Genomic DNA, 18,968 nt, shown 5'->3' on the forward strand with positions numbered 1-18,968 from the left:
CCACCAGCAGCAGAACATGAAGAGGGTTATACATGGGACTTGCGACCCAGGCTCTGGGAGTATAGCGGAGAGCAAGAGTTAGGACACGGTGAGCATTCAGGGAGGCTTCACAAAGAGTTAAGCTGGAGATAAACTTCAATTATAAACACATGTTATCAAGATGTGAAGAAGGAGAATAAATGGGACATGGAGAGGGAATTCTAGGCAAAGTAAAAGTCATGTGCATTGGTCTGTGGCTTTGCAGAATGTGGGAATTAAAAAGAAATCAAGCAATTCCAAATGATAAGGACATGTCATGTTAGAGAGTTGACTATGACACCCACATTCACCCCATAGTAGGAGGCTGGAAAGGGAGGTGGAGGCCAGGAGGTGGGACTTTAATTCAGATTGGATGGGCAGGAATTTTTTGCACGGGTAAGGGGGAGCCATTAAAGGACTTTGAATGGGGGAAAGTCATATCATATTTACTACTGTGAAAGATCCCTCTGGCTGTTGTATGGAGAAAAGATTGGGAGGAACACAAGTGAATGCAGGGTAACAGATGGTTACCACAGTGGCCCAGGAAAGGGTGACAAGAAGGAGGGTCAGGAGTGACTCCTAGACTTAGCATTTACATAGTAAGAGGCTGAGTTATGGATTCTGGAGTAGAACCACCTTTCAGGGGACAGATCAGGAATCTGGACTTTCACATACCAGTTTAAGATCCTTTTAAGAAATCCAAAGGGGAGTATCAAGTAGGTAGTTGAAAGCTCAGAGGAGAGGTCAAGGTGGGTTGTATAAATTTACATTTGATCATTGAGATCAAAACCAGGAGTACTGATGAGGGTGTAGTTGAGAAGAGACCCTGGGTGTAAGCCGGTGGAATTTCAAAGGCTCAAGAATGGGTATTAGAATAAGTAGACCCAAGGGACTGAGAGTGAGAGGGTGGCAAGGGGGTGCAAGATTCAGAAGACTGGGGTATTCCGGAAGCAGTGGAAGAGTGTGTTTAAGAAGGAGATTTGTCAGGTCCGGGCGCAGTGGCTCAGACCTGTAATCCCAGCACTTTGGGAGGCCAAGGCGGGTGGGTCACCTCAGGTCAGGAGTTCGAGACCAGCCTGGCCAACATGGTGAAACCCCTCTCTACTAAAAATACAAAAAATTAGCTGGGCATGGTGGTGCATGCCTGTAGTCCCATAGTCCCAGCTACTGGGGAGGCTGAGGCAGGAGAATCACTTGAACCCAGGAGGTGGAGTTTGCAGTGAGCCAAGATCGCGCCACTGCACTCCAGCCTGGGCAACAGAGTAAGACTTCATCTCAAGAAAAGAGAAGGAGATTGGTCAAATACAGCAAGTGTTGAGAGACCAAGTGGGATGAGAACTGAAAATACTGATGCAGATGTCGCTGTTAATCTTCACAAAAGCAGTAGGAGTGTGTTGAAGATAGAGAGGGAAAGAAATGAAGTCTGTGATGCAAAAAGAATTTTGCAAAATCTTTGCAAATTTTGCTGAGGGAGAGGCAATGGAAAGGGCAGTAGATGGAGGGGAACTGGGGATGAAGTTTGGGGTTTTGGCCTTCTTTATTAGTGGAAGGAGCTTGTGTAGTTTTAAATGTTGTTGGTAAGCCAAGCATGGTGGCTCATACCTGTAATCCCAGCACTTTGGGAGGCGGAGACAGACAGATCACTAGAGCTCAGGAGTTTGAGACCAGCCTGGGAAACATGGTGAAATCCTATCTCTACAAAAAGTACAAAAATTAGCCCGGCATAGTGGCACACATCTGTAGTCCCAGCTACTCAGGAGGCTGAGATGGGAGGATTTCTGGAGCCTGGGATGGTCAAGGTTGCAGTGAACCAAGATCATGCCACTGCACTCCAGCGGGCAATAAAGCCAGACTTTGTCTCAAAAAATAAAATTAAGTTAAATTAAACTAAACTAAAATAAATAAATTAATGTTGATGGGGGAGAATAAAATTAAAAGGCAGGGGCTGAATGTTTAAGAGATGGAAGAGATGAAGTCTAAAGCAATGATTAAGGAATGCCTTCTTCATTTCTTTCACTGAAACAGTCCTTCCAATTCAAGAGGATCACCCTGTGCTCCCACAGAACTCTGTCCTTCCCCTATAGGCTATTTCCATTCCCAGTTGACTGCCTATTTACTCCCTAGGTTGTGAACTCAAGCCAGCTCCACGAGGGCACTGTTGAGTGCTGCGTTCACCATTGTGTCACAAATGCCTAACACAGTGATTCTCAACGTTTTTGTCTCAGGCTGCTTACACCCTTAAAATTATTAATGACCCCAAAGAGCCTTGTTTATGTGGATTTTAAATATTGACATTTGTAGTATTTGATATTAAAACTGGAAAAGCATTTTAAACATTTATTCATTCGTTAATTTATTTAAAAGTAACAAGAGTAAACCCATTGCACATTAGCGTAAATAACATTGTTCATGAAAAGTAACTATATTTTTCCACAGGAAAACCAGTGAGAGGAGTGGCATTGTTTTACATTTTTGTAAATCTCTGTGATACAGGCTTAAAAGAAGGCAGCTGGAATCGTGTTATCTGCTTGTGCATTCAGCCAGTTGTGATGACACACGTTAAGCACCCTTTGTAAAGTTCTGTACACTCATGGGAGAATGAGAAGGATGAAGGCAAATAATGTCTTTCATTACAAAATAATTTTGACTTTGGGGCCCCTGGAGGTTTTATGGGGACCTCTGTGTATCTCTAGACTACACTTTGAGAAGCGTTGGCCTCCCCTGATGAGAGGAACACATGCATTATTTCATTAATCAGAGTTGTAATCCATTCCCAGGGGCTCCCATCTCTCTGTCATCTTTCCAGCAAATCACATAACTTACAGCAACATTTACAGAACCTTATGATAAGGCAATTCTCACGTAGCTAATCTGCCTTTAATTATTACTCAATTTCCAGCAGCCTCTCCACCATGATTTTTGTTCAGTGTTGAAATCATTCAAAGTGAAATCATCTATGAAACTGGAAAATTCCACCAAAAGATCTGCCCTCTCAATAGCTCCCACAATGAACAAAATAATTTTGCATAAAGTATTTTTGCAGGGATATCATCAAAGTTAATTTCAGATGAATTAAGCAATTCAATTCCTACTTGAGAAATGTTTCCCTTGTTCATTAGTAACTTGCAGAAATTGTTTAAACCATTCTTCTTCCAGGTGCGTGGGACTATTTCAGTTTCAGAGGACTCTGGCCAAGAAGCCTGGTGCCCTTGGGTTCATGGTCCTGTTCACATTAACCATTTGTGTCACCTTGGCCAGCTCACTTTCCCTCTTTGGGCCTCATTGTTTTTTTCTTCTGTAAAGCTAGATCAGTGGTTCTCAGATTTACTCATGTAATAAATGTGAAGGAGTGATCAGAAGTCAAAGGCTTTTCCTTGAATGCCATATTCTTTGTTGAGCACTATAAAAATAGTGGCAAATTTAATTAGACCTTGTGGAATAGTAACAATTTTAGACTTAGAAAATATTACCTTAATAGATGATCCTGTATGGAATCAAAACTGGGAGCACAGAGCTCATTAAAAAAGAAAAGAAGAGAAAAGAAAGAAAAGAAGAGAAAAGGAAAAAAAGAAAAAGGCTATCCAATTAAGCATGGTCAACTATTTGCAAATTGCCCTCATAAATATTTATTTTATACTTGTTCATTTCATTTTATTGTCAGCTATCACAGCCATTGGTTTTAGAGAAATAGAGAAGAGGAAAACTTTGAAGAAATTCTGCCCATTAACTACATCTGCTAATTGAGAAAAGTCCAGTTTTCAACTGTAGCTGTGAGACTCCTCAATCTTGCTTGGGAAAAAATAATGGCCTGTGAGAGGAAGGTCCCCATCAGCTTTAGTTAATCTAATGTTCTATGTTTTTACCGTATTTCTGCTGTTCAACAATAGTTAGCCTTACTCCACACTTCAATGGGGTCGAAGAGCCACAGTGGCCCATACTTCAATGGCCTCCGAGAGCCAAAAGCACTTTCTATACCATCTAGTCAAATACCTAATTTCCAGATAAAGCAAGCCAGGCCTAGAGAGGTTCCAGGATTTTCCTAAACTCACCTAGCTACTTAGTGGCCAGGCCATGGTTAGAACCTGGGTCTCCTGGTGTACTCTGTTTTTCAATCCTACATGGTTGCCTGACAATAAATGCACACATAGTTAATTCTCTAGTAAGGCGCTATATTCATTCATAACTTAGTCAATAATTATTTCTTCAGTTGGAAATTTGACATTAGACATCTCATCACTGATATGTAGGATTCTTATAAGTCAAGATTTAATTAAAATCCATTTTGTTCTTTTTAAGCTATAAGAGATGGAAAAATAAATATGCAAAGCAGTGGATTCTATTATGAATCAATTAGGCAACTATTCTATGTGTTTTGTTATCCATGGTGGGTTTCATTCATTCTTGTTCAGTTTGTGAGCTGTAATAAAGTGTGTGTTTTGTCATTGACATCAGCATTAAGTCTGCATTTGTCTACTGCAGAGAATGGCAGAGAATGTTCTTTTGGGGTCTCCATTTGAGACCCCATTTTCTTTTGGGGTCTCTGACTTTCCAAGGGGAGATAACTACCTGGATCACTCCAGGAACCCAGAAAGATCTTCTGAGGCTGAAACTTAGGTACCCCAGCACCCTCCTGTTATGATGGGAAACCTTAGTTCATGGGGAAGCAGGAGGACCCCGTTTTCACTTTGTATACTGAAAACCTAGATTAGCGAAAGGAGATGTAAGTTGCAGCATCTACTCATAAATCAAAATACATTCCTGGGTGATTAAAATTCACCCCCTGTGCCCAACTCGTTATGTAATTAATACATCTGGCTCATAAAGAGCAATCTGGCCTCTCATTCCAACTCTAGAATGCAATTAAATTTTCTGAGGCTAAAATTTCCATTCTTTTAAAACGTCAGTAAATAATAAAATGGATGTTTCTTTTATTGGGTTCTAGAGTGAAAAAATCCACAGATGATTTACTGCTTGGATCAAACTCAGTTCCAATATAGGGGAAATTACTGAGGAGGAAAACAAGCCACAATTGTAATAGTTTTATTTCACTTTATTAGGATCTGTAATTATCACTTCTGAATCATAGTGTGATTTGCAAAATGAAATCTAGCTGACTTATTTCCCACCAATGATAATCCTTCTGTCTTTTAGGGCCTGATATGAAATTCAAAGAAGTTTTCCATCCAATTATTATCCATCTTGCAAGGATTTTGGAATTATTTATAGTGATTAACATAAAAGAAGGTGCTTTCTCATTTACTGTAACAAGATCCTGATGTTGCAGATAGTTCTGGTAAAGCAAGCTCAGGCTATTTGACGCTAAGCAAATCATGAGATCATGTGGCTGGAGGAAATCATATTTGACACTGTAATGCTGAACCACATAGGATCTTTAGAATGTCTGCTAGATTCAGAAAATCCTGGTAAAGACTGTACATCCTCTGTTGAGATTCAATTTTCTACACAGAGCTGGGGCTCAACAAAATGTTTGTTGTTCACCCAGAAGTCTTTCAGCTGTCTCTAACTACCTCCACGATTCAGGGCGTACTTAGCCTTTTTCTTCCCTCCAGTAGCAGATGAGAGCAGCAGATGAGAGCAAGCACCGTTTTCGCAGGCCACAGAACTTTGCCAGGTATTCCTTCGGTTTTCCCTTCTCTAACTCAGAAGAACCAATTTTAACAATTGTTTCAAAGCTACCCAACAAGGAGAGGCATGGGTGTTTTCCCCAAAATTTAGGACTCAATTCTTTAGATCAACATTTTTTGGTGAAAAGTACAGGTGGAATAAAACTATTTTTAAATACTCATTTGTTTATTAATTTTATAGGTAATTAGGCTTTTACCAGGCACCAGGCACTGGGTTACCTGCTGGTAAATCAATCCCCCCGAAAAAAACATGAATTCTTCCCTAGGAACTAATAGTATTGTGGGAAATGTGGCTATATAAAGGAATAATTACAGAGTGATGCAATAAGTGTATTTGACATAAATATTTTCCTTTATCATTAGTGGAATATTTCTCCACAATCTATGGAATGCATTCAAAATTGACTTTTTTTGGATTAGCTCAGTTTTAGTGACTTTTAAATTTTGATTGAGGAAAATCTGGGATTTTTAAGGAAAAGACAAAAATAGATACCCGCTTAAATGCTACATACACTAATTTTGAAGGTATATATAAAGTTGCAAGCACTAGTAAAATAACTTGTGTTTGTTATGCTCCTCAACACTTTTCCCTGTATTTTCTACAAACGAATCTCTTCGATAATAAAAAGTAGGTTTTTTAAATGTTGCTTTTTTTCTTGTAGAAATGCACAATAAGAGCATGCATAATGCTAGAAAAACTTTGACCTAAAACAGCCTTTTCAGTCATTTTATAGTTCTCTGAATAACTGGAAAATTGTAGTTTACACACACTCACACACATACACACACCCCCCGTAGGTTTCTGTTGCTGATTTTACCTGCGGTTTCAACACCGCTGAGTCAACTTCATGGTGCTGGCCCTTTATCTGAAAAATTGATTCATTCTCCCAGTCTTTGCCTTTGAACCTAAATCACCTTGTTGTTAATATCCTTTGAACATCCTTTGAACTCTCAATAAATATCTGTTTTATAATCTCAAAGGGCAAAAACCTCTATTTGTAAGTTTTCAATGCCAAATCACAGTCATGTTAAAACAGGTCAAATAAGTGTATGTTCTGAGTTCAGGGTGTAATAGGAAAAGCCATAGAGACGTAGGTAACTTATGGACAGTTACCTTCTTTCTAGATGAATCCTTAGATTCCTGAGCTGGGATGCCTGGTCTAAGTTGGTCTCTTTGGTAAGCAAAACAGAACCTTATTGAAGAAAACTCTGCCCCAAAATGTCACATCTGTTTATGCAAATGAAAATCAAACCATTCTTAAGCAACTGGTCTCGGCTTCAAGAAGTACTGTAAACAAGTCTTATTTAAAATGAGAGCCACAAAGCCTACTTCAGGCTCTGTTTACAAGAGCCTTTTCTCTCCAGTTTCCCAAAATTAAAGCATGAGCTCCCTCTGCTGAGTGAATTCACATTTGTTGATGAAACAGAATCCAAAAACATTTGTATATTACCTATTGAACCATTATGTTCCTGTAAACATAAGCAATTATAAATATAAAACATATTTATATTTTCTTTTTTTCAAACTCATAATACAGAATGGGATGGAAAGGTAAAGAAAAGTAATTCACAAGGTAGAGATTCATTAGTTGAGGCTTTTCAGTTTCATAACAAGGGTCCTGAGCAACAGCTGCTGGTACGGCAATGCTTTGTAATCACCATGATGAGTTACCAGGGGTTGCTTGCAAGCACCCGTTCTCACAATCACCCTATTACCCAGCTTTGGTTCTTCATAGCACTTATCGTATCTGAAATTATAACTGACATATTCAATTGTGTGGTTATGACTGTCTTCCCCTAAGAGAATGTTGACTTCCTGACAGTGGATAACATGTCTGTGCTTTCAGCCCCTAGAACATGCCTGACACACAGTAGGTGCTCCGATTTGTTTTATGAATTGAGGGAGGCAGAAAAGCAGGCAGGCAGGTCAGCATATACCTATAGTGTCACTTAGGATTATGGTTCAACTAGAGAATGATTCAGTGCCAATCACATGGAACTGGATACAAATTTAGTAGGAAATGATAGAGATAAGAGAGCCAAAGGACGTACGGTGAAAGAGGTGTGGAATTCAAGCTCAACCATAAAGATGGGAAGGACTTGGTGAAGTTAGACAAGGAAACAAGCATGGTGTTAAGCACTGAGGATACAATGACTTAAAGAAAAAGGCCTGGACTTTGCTCTCATGAAGCTTATAATCTGATGGGTAAGACAGGTATCAAAGAAATAAACAAATGAAATGCAAAACTGCAATTGTGACAAGTGCTATGAAAGAGTGGAATGTGATGTTAGAGGAGCAGGTAATAGGGTGACCCAAACTTATTGGACAGTTATGGAAGGCTTCTCTCAGCTGAGATGAAAGGAAGGGGGAGTTACCAGGTAAGGAGGGTGGAACAGCACACACAGTGTGCGGGAGACTGGAGGCAGTGCCTGTTGCTGGAGCAGAGAGCAGGGGAGATGGTGGGAGAGGAGCTACCCAGCACCTGATGAGGAAAATCTCTCTTGATCCTTAGGGCAGAGCGCAAAGCATGGCTGTAATGGTTCTGATTGCTTTTCAGGGATTCTGAATCATGTTTACTCTCTTTTCCTCACTTTTCTATATTTACAAGGTAGTCTACAATGAAGATGTGTTATTTAATAATTTAAAAAGGGGTCTTTTATGAAAGAGAGTGGTGGCATTATACGCCTACTCTGGCCTTTCCGACTTACCCTCTTCTTTCCCAGGTTTACAGAATAGTAATGAAGGTGTCTCACTTTCAGAGCTGACCCTGGCCTCAGCCTGGCCTAGGTGAGGGACATCCTGGCTGATGTGGTCCCCAAGTCCCAGAGAACACACAGACACATCATGCTCTCTTGAAGCATCTGAGAACCCTGGCTGGACAATAGATCAGGAACGTGGCAGTAGGTTTTCTGCACCAATTATCTGGGTGTGGGTAGTTTAGTGAGGAAAGGTTGTATCATTCATGATTTCTACCACTTTCTGCTGTATCCATTGGTGTTTTTCACATGATTGAAGTATTAGATTGCCTAATTTCAGACCCTTGTGGATAAGCCACTTAAATGCCCAAGTTTTCAGAATAGGGAGCCAGAGGGGAGGTGCTGCCTTCCTGGTCCACCCACCCATGACCTGGTTCATATCTGCAATTGTCTGTTGAGAATCTATCCAGTCCAGAAATGTCTATCTTTAACAGCTCCCTACGGGGTTCTTTAACTTGTTACTTACAGAGATAACTGATGGGTTCATTGAGAACAATTGACCTGATAACAAATATGAATGAGAACCACACAATTAACTCAACCTTTCAGTGTAATTCTGTGTTACTCCAATTATGATATATGATATATAGCTGTAAAATATTGACTACAAATATACATGTAATTATCAACTATAAATAACAGCAGCAGCATTATCCTTGCTAACCCTCAATGCCTCTGTATGAAAGAATCACTGGATTGTTTCTATGGTCCAGTCTGCACCCTCCTCTTTGATTACTGTGGCTTGGTGTTTCTGCTAGCCTCTTCTGGATCGTGTGACATGCACATTCTAGGCTGCCTGATTACAACAGTTCTATCTTTATAGGAGGGCCTTTAACCAGCGAGGTTCATCTCAGTCATTCTAGCTGCAATTTGTTGCTCAAAGTAAATTCTTCAATGATGAAATCCCCATCAATGGCCTTTTCCAGGAGGCAGCTTCCCCAGATCAAAGGTTGTCAGGGTATGTTGCCCACAAGCCATCTCTCCTATGCCCCCTCTTACATCTGAATCTCTCGGTATATTGTCACCTCTGTGCTCCTTGAATCTGCACTGCAGCCATGGGTAGGTTTTAGTGGTGATATCTTGGCTGGGAGATCAAGTTTTCCCACCCTGCAGATGTCGCTGTCTCTGGGATGCTGCCTAGTCTCCTCTTTCAAACCCTCTCTGGCTCAGCTCCTGCCTCCCCCTCCACATCTCACCCCAAACAGCCCTTGCTCCCTTTCTTCCCAGATATACTCTACTAACCCCACCCACCCACCACCAGCTGCAAGCACCTGGGGTTACTCTCCTTAACTATTTCCTATTATCAAGCAAGCTAGACATGCAGAGTTGGAAAATAAATTCTTCATATGTAAATCACTGGAGTCCTCTCCTAATCAGAAATTAGAAGTGGGTGGCATGGAAGTGATTTTCACGATTTGTCTTCACAGTTCTGTTTCGCCAATAAATAAAGGGATTAGTGATTCCTCTAAAACATTTTAAGATTTGCAAGAAAATCTCTCATTTATGCTGGCACTTTTTATTCTAATTGCTGAGACTGAAAAGAAATGTCATTCTCTATTTAATTCAGTGTTCATAATAGAAGCCCTGAGGTTGCTGATTAATTTTTATTTTCATCCTTAGGAAGTCAACTGTTAGCAGAATTTCAACTTCTGATCTCATTCCTGCTTTGGGTGTAGGCAATTGCGTACTCAACCTTGCTTCAAAACGTGAGCTACTGAATTCCCTCAGAAGTGCTGATGTCAGTTTTATAAGTGTATTGAATGCAGAATTGTGGAATAATATGAACCTGTCATTTAAATCATTGGTTACCATACTAACTTTTCATTTTGCTGTGGATAGAACTGGAAGCACAGACATCGTCAGGATAGTGGATGAAAATGACACACTTTAAGTGATCAGGAAGCATGTGTGAAACCATCTCAATCTGTCTTTCTTCTTATCTAGTCACTATCAAGAGACAAAGCACTTGTAATTGATTAATGTTATAAAGCAAGACTAGAATGTAATGAAGCATAGAGTTTTATTTTAGAGGCAGTTTTATTTTAACAGCTTTATGGCTTCCTTTTTGTCTCAGACTTGTTTGCTTAGGTTCTAAAGAGATCATTTACATTTTTAAAGATTTATACTTTGGTACTCTGAAGGAAAAAGCATACTTTTTTCTACCCTCACACACCACTCAACCCAGAACACTTCTGATGTCAGATGTGTGTGGGATTTTTCCTCACACACCAAGCAGTTCTCCAGTGGACACCAAGTTAATTTAACTCAATTCTGACACTCCCTACCTGGAGACAGTGTCAGGCCCCACAGGTTGAGGGCTCAGTCGTACAAGGCAGCCCTCCTTTTCAGATGCCAATCACAAATCCAGGCCTCTGCAACTTCTGACCTATAGGATAGAAATTGGGGGCTCCCATGACCCCTTTCTCAGGTTTGGTTAATGTTCTAGAGTGACTCACAGATCTCAGGGAAACACTTTACCTACAGTTACCCATTTATTATACAGGATATTACAAAGGATACAGGTTAACAGCCAGATGGAAAAGATGTATAGAGGAAGGGATGTGGGAAGGGGTGTGGGGCTTCCATGCCCTCCCTGGGCACGCCACCCTGCAGGAACCTCCATGCATTCAGCTATCCAGACACTCATCTGAACCTTGACCTTCTGGGTTTTTATGGAAGCTTAATTTCGTAGGCATGATTGATTACATCATTGGTCTTTAGTGAGTCACTCAACTTTCAGCCTCTCTCCTCTCTGTATCGGGGGTGGGCTAAAAGTTCCAACTCTCTAACTGCAAGGTTGATTCCCTTGGCAACCAGCCCCCATTCTCAGGCTAACCAGGAGCCCACCAACCACCACCTCATTAGGATAGAAGATGCTGCTGTCGCCCAGAAAATTCCAAGGGATTAGGAGCTCTGTGTCAGATGTACCTGTCACTGAGGAAATTACAAAGGTCTTAGGAGCTCTGTGTCAGGCCTGGAGATCAAAGACCAAATGTTAAAACCAAAGATTCTTCTAGTGCCCCTACCTACCAGGGTTTTAGGAGCTCAAGAACTGAGGTCAGGGACCACTATATGTATTTTTTATTATCTCGCAATTTCATAAGTAACTTTTATGGGGAAATGTATAACTACAGTGAAATCCACTGAAGGGGATTCATGAGAATCACAAGATACCCTTTATAGTGCCAAGGGCCCATTGAATAATACAGACCTTGTCAGGTACATTGATTTGAAAGGAAAGTTCTAGTAGGACCAGCCTGAGGAAGTGACTCTACATGGTGAAACAAAAGACAGAACAGAACACTTCTTGGTTTACAAACTACATGAGAAAAAATCAGTCTCTTTTTCACTAGACTTTTGACCAAAGAGTGTGATGGCCAATTTGACCCACTGCCTTACACGTCAAACTGGTTTCTGAATGTCTTTGACCTCTTACCAAAAACCAAACTCACCTTCAAAGGATAAAGATTTATCACCCCCGAGACTACAGACTCTGAAAGAATATCCCCCAGAGTTCCCACAATGTCATGACAGCACTATTGAGACAAATGTATAATCTCTCCCAAGCTGGCCATTTCAAAGAGAGTAACATTTATTTGTGTGGCTATGTTTTAGGATTTGGGTTTAAAATAATCACTGGACTTTAAGGTTGTTTCATTTATTGATGTTACTGCTGGCATTTGTATTTCATCAGCCAATGTCACTATTCTCATGAGTAATATATCCGCTTTTATCACCATCACTCTCCAGACATTTCAACTCTTCAAAATCACTCACAATCTCTCTCCCCACAACACACCCCTCTGTCTGTCACTGTCACCACATTTACCCACTGATTCCCACCATTCTTCCCTGTAAGTTGCACACTGTAATCTTGACAGAATGTTCCCCATAAACTGGCGGAGTTCTGCTCCATTAGCACAGGTAGGAGACTGTTTTCCCAAGACAGGGCTCCCAGATACATCTGGATACAACCAGAATCTGGGATAGTCATGATATTATGTGTGGCTATTTTTCAATTTAATTTTAATTTTAGCATGTATTTTCAGAATAAGAAATCCTAAATTTAATAATAGTAGTTTCAATAGTATATAATATCTTTAAATGAAATTTTTTTTCCTTCCTAGTGGAAGAAATACAGCAAATTCCTTTAAATGGTCATTTTCTTGCAGGAGCAACCAATGCAAGCCTTAAACCAGAACAAGTCCTAGTTTGTTTTTTATTCCTCTCTCTAGAAAGATATGAGATTATAAAGTTTAAAATGTTCACTTTCATCTGTTTGCTTTTGTTGCTTTATTTTTATCTTGGATTGAATACAGCATAATAAAAAGTAGAATTTGTAGCAAATATTGTATACATGCCTAGGTGCAAACAATAACAGATTAGATGTCAATCTGTGTCATTAGAGAATTTCAGGACATTGCATCGTTCTCTTATCCTTCTTCTTCAAAAGCTCTAAAAACCTAGGATCCCTGGAATGACAAGTCATATACTTGAAAGAAATAAATAACCTTATTGTACAGATGAGGAGATTGGGGCCCAAATATGTTTAATTATTTCAACAAAGTTGCACAGTGAATGGGTGGCAGAACCATGACCAAAACCCACCATCAGCCTCAGAGAAGTTAAGTGGAATAAAGAATTATTTATAAAATCTTTTTTTTTTTTTTTTGAAACAGAGTCTCGCTCTATCACCCAAGCTGGAGTGCAGTGACGCGATCTGGGTTCACTGCAACCTCTGCCTCCCGTGTTCAAGCGATTCTCCTGCCTCAGCCTCTCGAGCAGCTGAGACTACAGGCATGTGCCACCATGCCTGGCTGATTTTTTGTATGTTTAGTAGAGAGGGGGTTTCACTACTTTAGCCAGGATGGTCTTGATCTCCTGACCTCGTGATCCGCCCGCCTCGGCCTCCCAAAGTGCTGGGATTACAGGCATGAGCCACTGTGCCCGGTCTATAAAATATTTTATTTTGGCTTTACTGCCCAAGATTAATGTTTTCTTAAAACTAATAAGAACTTCAGAGAAATGTACAGGAAACCAAATGAGTTGTGATCATACTAAGATTCTGGTCCAATATGAGCTGTTCGTGTATTCATTGATGGGCAAAATGTGGCTTTGACTTGCTCTTTGTTTAATGGCAATACCTGCTTGCCAACCGAAAACTTGAACAAATGTGGATGGTACTATTGAATCTCTTCTTCAGCTCCAGATCAGTTCAACCAATAAATGAAAAGCGATGGCTATTGCCAGAACAGAGAAGAGCAGCACACTCATTTTGTTGACACCTTCCCCCACTATCATTCACTAATTCGATATTGATTGACAGTCTACCGAGTGGCACATGAGCACCAAGGACAGATAAATAGTGACGATTGCCACTATTAACCAGAAATATTGCTAGGTGTCCCCCTGCCCCAGCTATAATTTAGAGACATGGTGGAATAAATTAGAAGAATAAAATTAAACAAAGATTTACTACTGATAACTTGCTCCTGACCAACAGAACCCAATATGCAGAGTCTGTGCTGGTTAATTTTAGGAATGCTAGGACTTCAGAAACATTTGCCAAATGAGAAGGCAGATGATATTGTGAGAATGGTGCCTATGACACGTTCATGAGTTTCCAGGAGGGTGTCTGCAGCCAGGAGTGGGGGCGGGTGGGAAGTTGAAGAAAACGAAGCAGCAGGTCCTGTCCCCTATCACCCATTGAGCATTCTTGCCACCCCCTAGGTTTAACCTAAATCAATTTATGAAAAAAGAATCAGATAAACCCAAATTGAGCAGCAAGCTGCAAAACAACTAGTCTGACTCTCCAAAATGTCAGTGTCATGAACAACAAAAAAGGCTGGAGAGCTTTCCTAGAGTAAAGGAGTCAAGAGAGTTAAGAAGATGACATCTTCACCGCTCCCATGGGGGAGATCGTAAATGCAGTATTTGTGTAATTGGAAAAATTCAAATATGAACTGTATGTTAAACAACACTATTGTTTCAATACTCATTAATAAGTCTCATTATCCTGACAATGATGGTAAGGTTACGTAGGAGAAAGCCCTCGTATTTTAGGAGTTACATGAGGCAATATTTAAGGATGAAGTGTTATGATGTCAATAGTTAACTCTTACGTGATTCAGCTAAAACCATCTGACGGGGGTAGCCGGGGTTAGCTACAGCAAGAGTGAGTGTATGTGGCATAATATTAACTGCTGGTGATCAGTGAATCTAGGTGAAGGGTATATAGGTATTATTACTTATTGTACTATCCTTGAGACTTTTCTGTAGGTTTGAAATTTATTAAAACAAAAAGTCAGCTGGGCGTGGTGGCTCACACCTGTAATCCCAGCATTTTGGGAGGCCGAGGCAGGTGGATCACCTGAGGTAAGGAGTTCGAGACCAGCCTGGCCAACATGGTGAAACCTCATCTCTACTAAAAATACAAAAAATTAGCTGAGCATGGTGGCACATGCCTGTAGTCCCAGCTACTGGGGAGGCTGAGGCAGGAGAATTTGCTTGAACCAGGGAGGTGGAGGTTGCAGTGAGCCGAGATCATGCCACTGCACTCCAGCCTCCAGCGTGGGCAACAGAACGAGACTCCGTCTCGAAGAAGAAAAAAAGAAGTCGTTCTTGTTGTATTCCAGTGAGAGTTTGCTTCAGCTTTCCGACAGGCCTCACATCAGCAAAATGCCCTGGCAGTTATGAATGCTGGAATGAGAGTCCTTTTCAAAGATGGCACAAACACCATTGTGGACTTCAGTGTCTATATGGAGGAGGTGGCCCTACTACAGTCGGTGCAAATAAATTCTGTCAGCAGCTTATCGGAAGGTGATTTATTAACTTACACCTCAAACCAAATAAAGGAGCACCGTGTGTTGACCCTACCACAGTTTTGCTTTCATGCTATTTTTCTGAAGTCCCTTATAGGATGAAAACCATGGAGCTCCTCTAATTCATACAAACTTCCCCACGGCAATGAAAATAAAAGTCTGAAGACTATGCAGCAATATAGATTTTAAAAATGGTTTTATACCAATCAACTATATCTTCATAATTGATCATTTATATTAAAATAATGACAGCATCTTTACTTCAGAACCCCGGTGGATATCCTGACATCTCCAAGAAACTCTTAGGTGTCCTAACAGACTTTCTTTTGATCCTACCTCAGGGGATGTACTCATACGAGGTCACTACGTTTTCTGAAAGAACAGAACAGCCAAGTGGAGCTGTGACTGTCTTTTGCCATGGCTTTCCTTTTTAATTTCCAACTGCTGTCATAGTGTCAGCTTTTAGGAAAGGATCAGCTGTGGAAATGCTGTATTCAAGCAATAATCAGAAAATACAATGGAATAACAGTTCCCATTTACAGTAACAACCAAAAAATAACTCTAGGGATAAAATCAACAAAAATATGTGCAGGGCCAACATGAAAAGAACTTTTAAAATCTATTGGTGAACTTAAAAAAAAGACAAATTTAAAAAGGGAAAGACATAAGCCTTAGCTACAAGGACACAAAATATAACAATATCAATTTTCTCTTATAAATTAAATATAACACATTCCCAATCAAAACATCAACAGTGTCTTTTGAAAACTTGATTTTAAAGTTTATCTAGAAAGATAAAAAATGTATAATAAGAATAGTCAAGAGGGGAAACTAGCCCTATATAATATTGAAATGTATTCTATTACATTAATACCTGTCTAGTAGTTACACATTATAGGTACTGATACAGGAGGAGAAAAACAGACCAACAGAACAATGTAAAGTCCTGAAATAGGCCAGAAAGTCAGGTCTCATTAGAAGCAAAAATGCACTTCAAGTAAGCCATAAAATGGAGCATTTAAGAAAGAATATTGGTACAACTTGCAAGCCATTTTAAAAACAAAGAAACATAAAGCTGTACTTCTATTTCCCACTTTACAATAAAAATAAATTCCAGATTGATTAAAGTTTTAAATATTAAAAACTATACTAAATATATGCATGCATTTAAAAAAATCCATAGCCTAAGGAACATGAAAGCCGGAAGTCATAAAGAAAAGACTGATAAATTTGACTATATAACAGAGAAAAGCATTAGTATAAAAAGAAACGCATTTACAGCAAAAACTTTTCTAAATCAATAAAAAAAGATTAAAAAAACAAAAAAAGAAAAGTATACCCACTGGCAGGAAACTGGAAAAATAAACTATTTTGAGCCTCACTTAGAATTTTTAAAATGAAAATTAAAACAGCAATGAGATACCATTTTCCTCTATTAGATTGGCAACAATTTAAAATGTTGATAGTACCCACGACTGATTAAATTTGACACATTTTTTCCTCCGAGCATACTTTTCATATAATAAAGTTACTGAAACCAAATACTGTATTCTTAAAAATGGTCAGGGTTACTAAGAAGCCAGCAACAGAGGGCAGCAGAGACCTCCTCTGGGGCGTCCGCGTAGTTCATGTTCCAGTTTTACAAAAGCAGCTTTTTCTCTGCTGTGGTCTCTGAGGTGTCAGAGTGCAGCAAAAGGGAAATGCGTCATCAGTTCTTGTCATCTCATTGGTGACAATGAGTAATCAGGTGGCGGTGGCGAGGTGGTGTCTCCGGGCCCTCTCTCCAGGCCAGAACGGGCACGTCCCACATGCGAGCAAGGCTTCTTGCTGTGCCGCCCGTCAGAGCCAAGTCTGTGATGGCGCCTCTGTTCCAGGTTGTTACAGAGCTGGGCAGCTCCTCAGGAAGTTGGCATTAAAGAGAGCTGGTGTTCAAAATCTGGATTTTCTTTTTTTTTTTTTTTAACCGAGAGTCCTTTCCCCTCAATAAACTTGACAAAGGAGATCAAGGAAACTAGGAAACTACCAGAAATTCTCATTTGCATTTCCAAGCAAACGCCCAGCAATCTTAGTCATATTAGCTGCATGGCTTTGGGGTTAGAAAGGAGGTGAGGTTGGGAGGGGAAGATAAAGGATAAAATCAGAGTGAACAACACAGAAGAGGTCTGGCCAGCTGCCTTTCCTGCTTAGAAGGGCCACTGGGGCCAGAGCAGGCCTCCTCCCCCGGCTGTTGCATCCAGGCTGTTTCCCACACTGTAGACCCCTTTCCTCCTTTGTAGACCCCCTTCCTCCTTTGGTCCTCTCTGCCCTCCCCTGGGTCTCCCATTTCAGACCTTGCTGTGCTTCCCAGTCCCCCACATGGAACTCAGACTCCAATTTCCATCAGTCAAGGGGTTGCCTCTTCAGGCACATGTCCTCAGCTCCCACTAAGAGGTCCTCAGCTTTAGGCCAGCTCGGCAGACTGGGGAAATGGACGCCTCTGCACTGACCCAGCAATGCTTATCCAGATCAGTGTTCAGAGCACCTTTCTCTCTATGTCCTGTGGATTCAGGGTCTGCCTGGTCAACGGCAAAGGTGTCTTTATGCATCTTTGGGAGGTTGGCCCGTTACTGGGTATAGAGTTAGGGAAAGTACAGCCTGAGAAATTAATATAGAATGCATGTGTATATACATACAGACATTTTTGTGCTTTCTTTTTATAAAAGTAAAACATGTCCTTTAATGGACATTCGACAAATACAGAAGAATATAAAAAGAAAATCAAAATCTCCTGTAAACCTACCAGCTATATATGGCCATTGCCAAAGTATTTTTTAAATACTGTATTAAAAACTTGATTCTCATACAAATCTTAAGTAAGCAAATGTCAAAGATTTATTTAACTCGACAATGAGGGAACCAGCAAAATGATAAAACTGGATGAAAGTGAATTTGAGAGACTGAGCATATAGGCATGCCAGCACAATGACGAAGGTTGCTAGTTTAGGTAAAAAACCGGTTAATATCTTACAGGTAATAAAACTGTAACCTTTGAGGTTGCCTTCCTACAGGACAGAAATAATTTGATTCTTTACTGGAAAAGAAAATCTACATGTTCTTATGTAGCTTCACAGAGTCTAGCCCCCAATCAATAGTAAATAAGTTCGACAAAGGAACATTCCCTTAGAGAATGAGATAACCATGGAATGGACTTGCTAGACTGTGTTCCAAAATGCATTGAAAGGCCATTCAGTGAATCTTGTCTATTTTTCCAAGTTTTAGATAATATTTCTTAACATGCTATTATAATTTTAATAGACTTCCTTGTAATTTTAAGGATTATTAGGGTGTATATAAATATGTGAATACATAAAACACATTTTTTTATTTTATTATTATTATACTTTAAGTTTTAGGGTACATGTGCACAATGTGCAGGTTTGTTACATATGTATACATCTGCCATGTTGGTGTGCTGCACCCATTAACTCGTCATTTAGCATTAGGTATAGCTCCTAATGCTATCCCTCCCCCCTCCTCCCACCCCACAAAAGTCCCTGGTGTGTGATGTTCCCCTTCCTGTGTCCAAGTGTTCTCATTGTTCAATTCCCACCTATGAGTGAGAACATGCGGTGTTTGGTTTTTTGTCCTTGCGATAGTTTGCTGAGAATGATGGTTTCCAGTTTCATCCACGTCCCTGCAAAGGACATGAACTCATCCTTTTTTATGGCTGCATAGTATTCCATGGTGT

At 40.2% G+C, this 18,968-nt stretch overlaps 1 protein-coding gene across 1 annotated transcript in view; it reads left to right on the top strand.

Moving 5' to 3' along the window:
* Positions 1 to 18,968, top strand: part of LOC747025 (aldehyde oxidase 2-like) — a 116,477-nt gene that overhangs the window by 15,725 nt on the left and 81,784 nt on the right. The window contains 3 exon segments of the mRNA XM_063791032.1: positions 4,447 to 4,650; positions 5,162 to 5,288; positions 15,083 to 15,239. Of these exon segments, the coding sequence (XP_063647102.1) occupies positions 4,447 to 4,650; positions 5,162 to 5,288; positions 15,083 to 15,239 (488 nt within the window).

Source organism: Pan troglodytes, chromosome 13 (assembly GCF_028858775.2).
Source record: "Pan troglodytes isolate AG18354 chromosome 13, NHGRI_mPanTro3-v2.0_pri, whole genome shotgun sequence".
Classification (NCBI taxonomy): Eukaryota; Metazoa; Chordata; class Mammalia; order Primates; family Hominidae; genus Pan; species Pan troglodytes.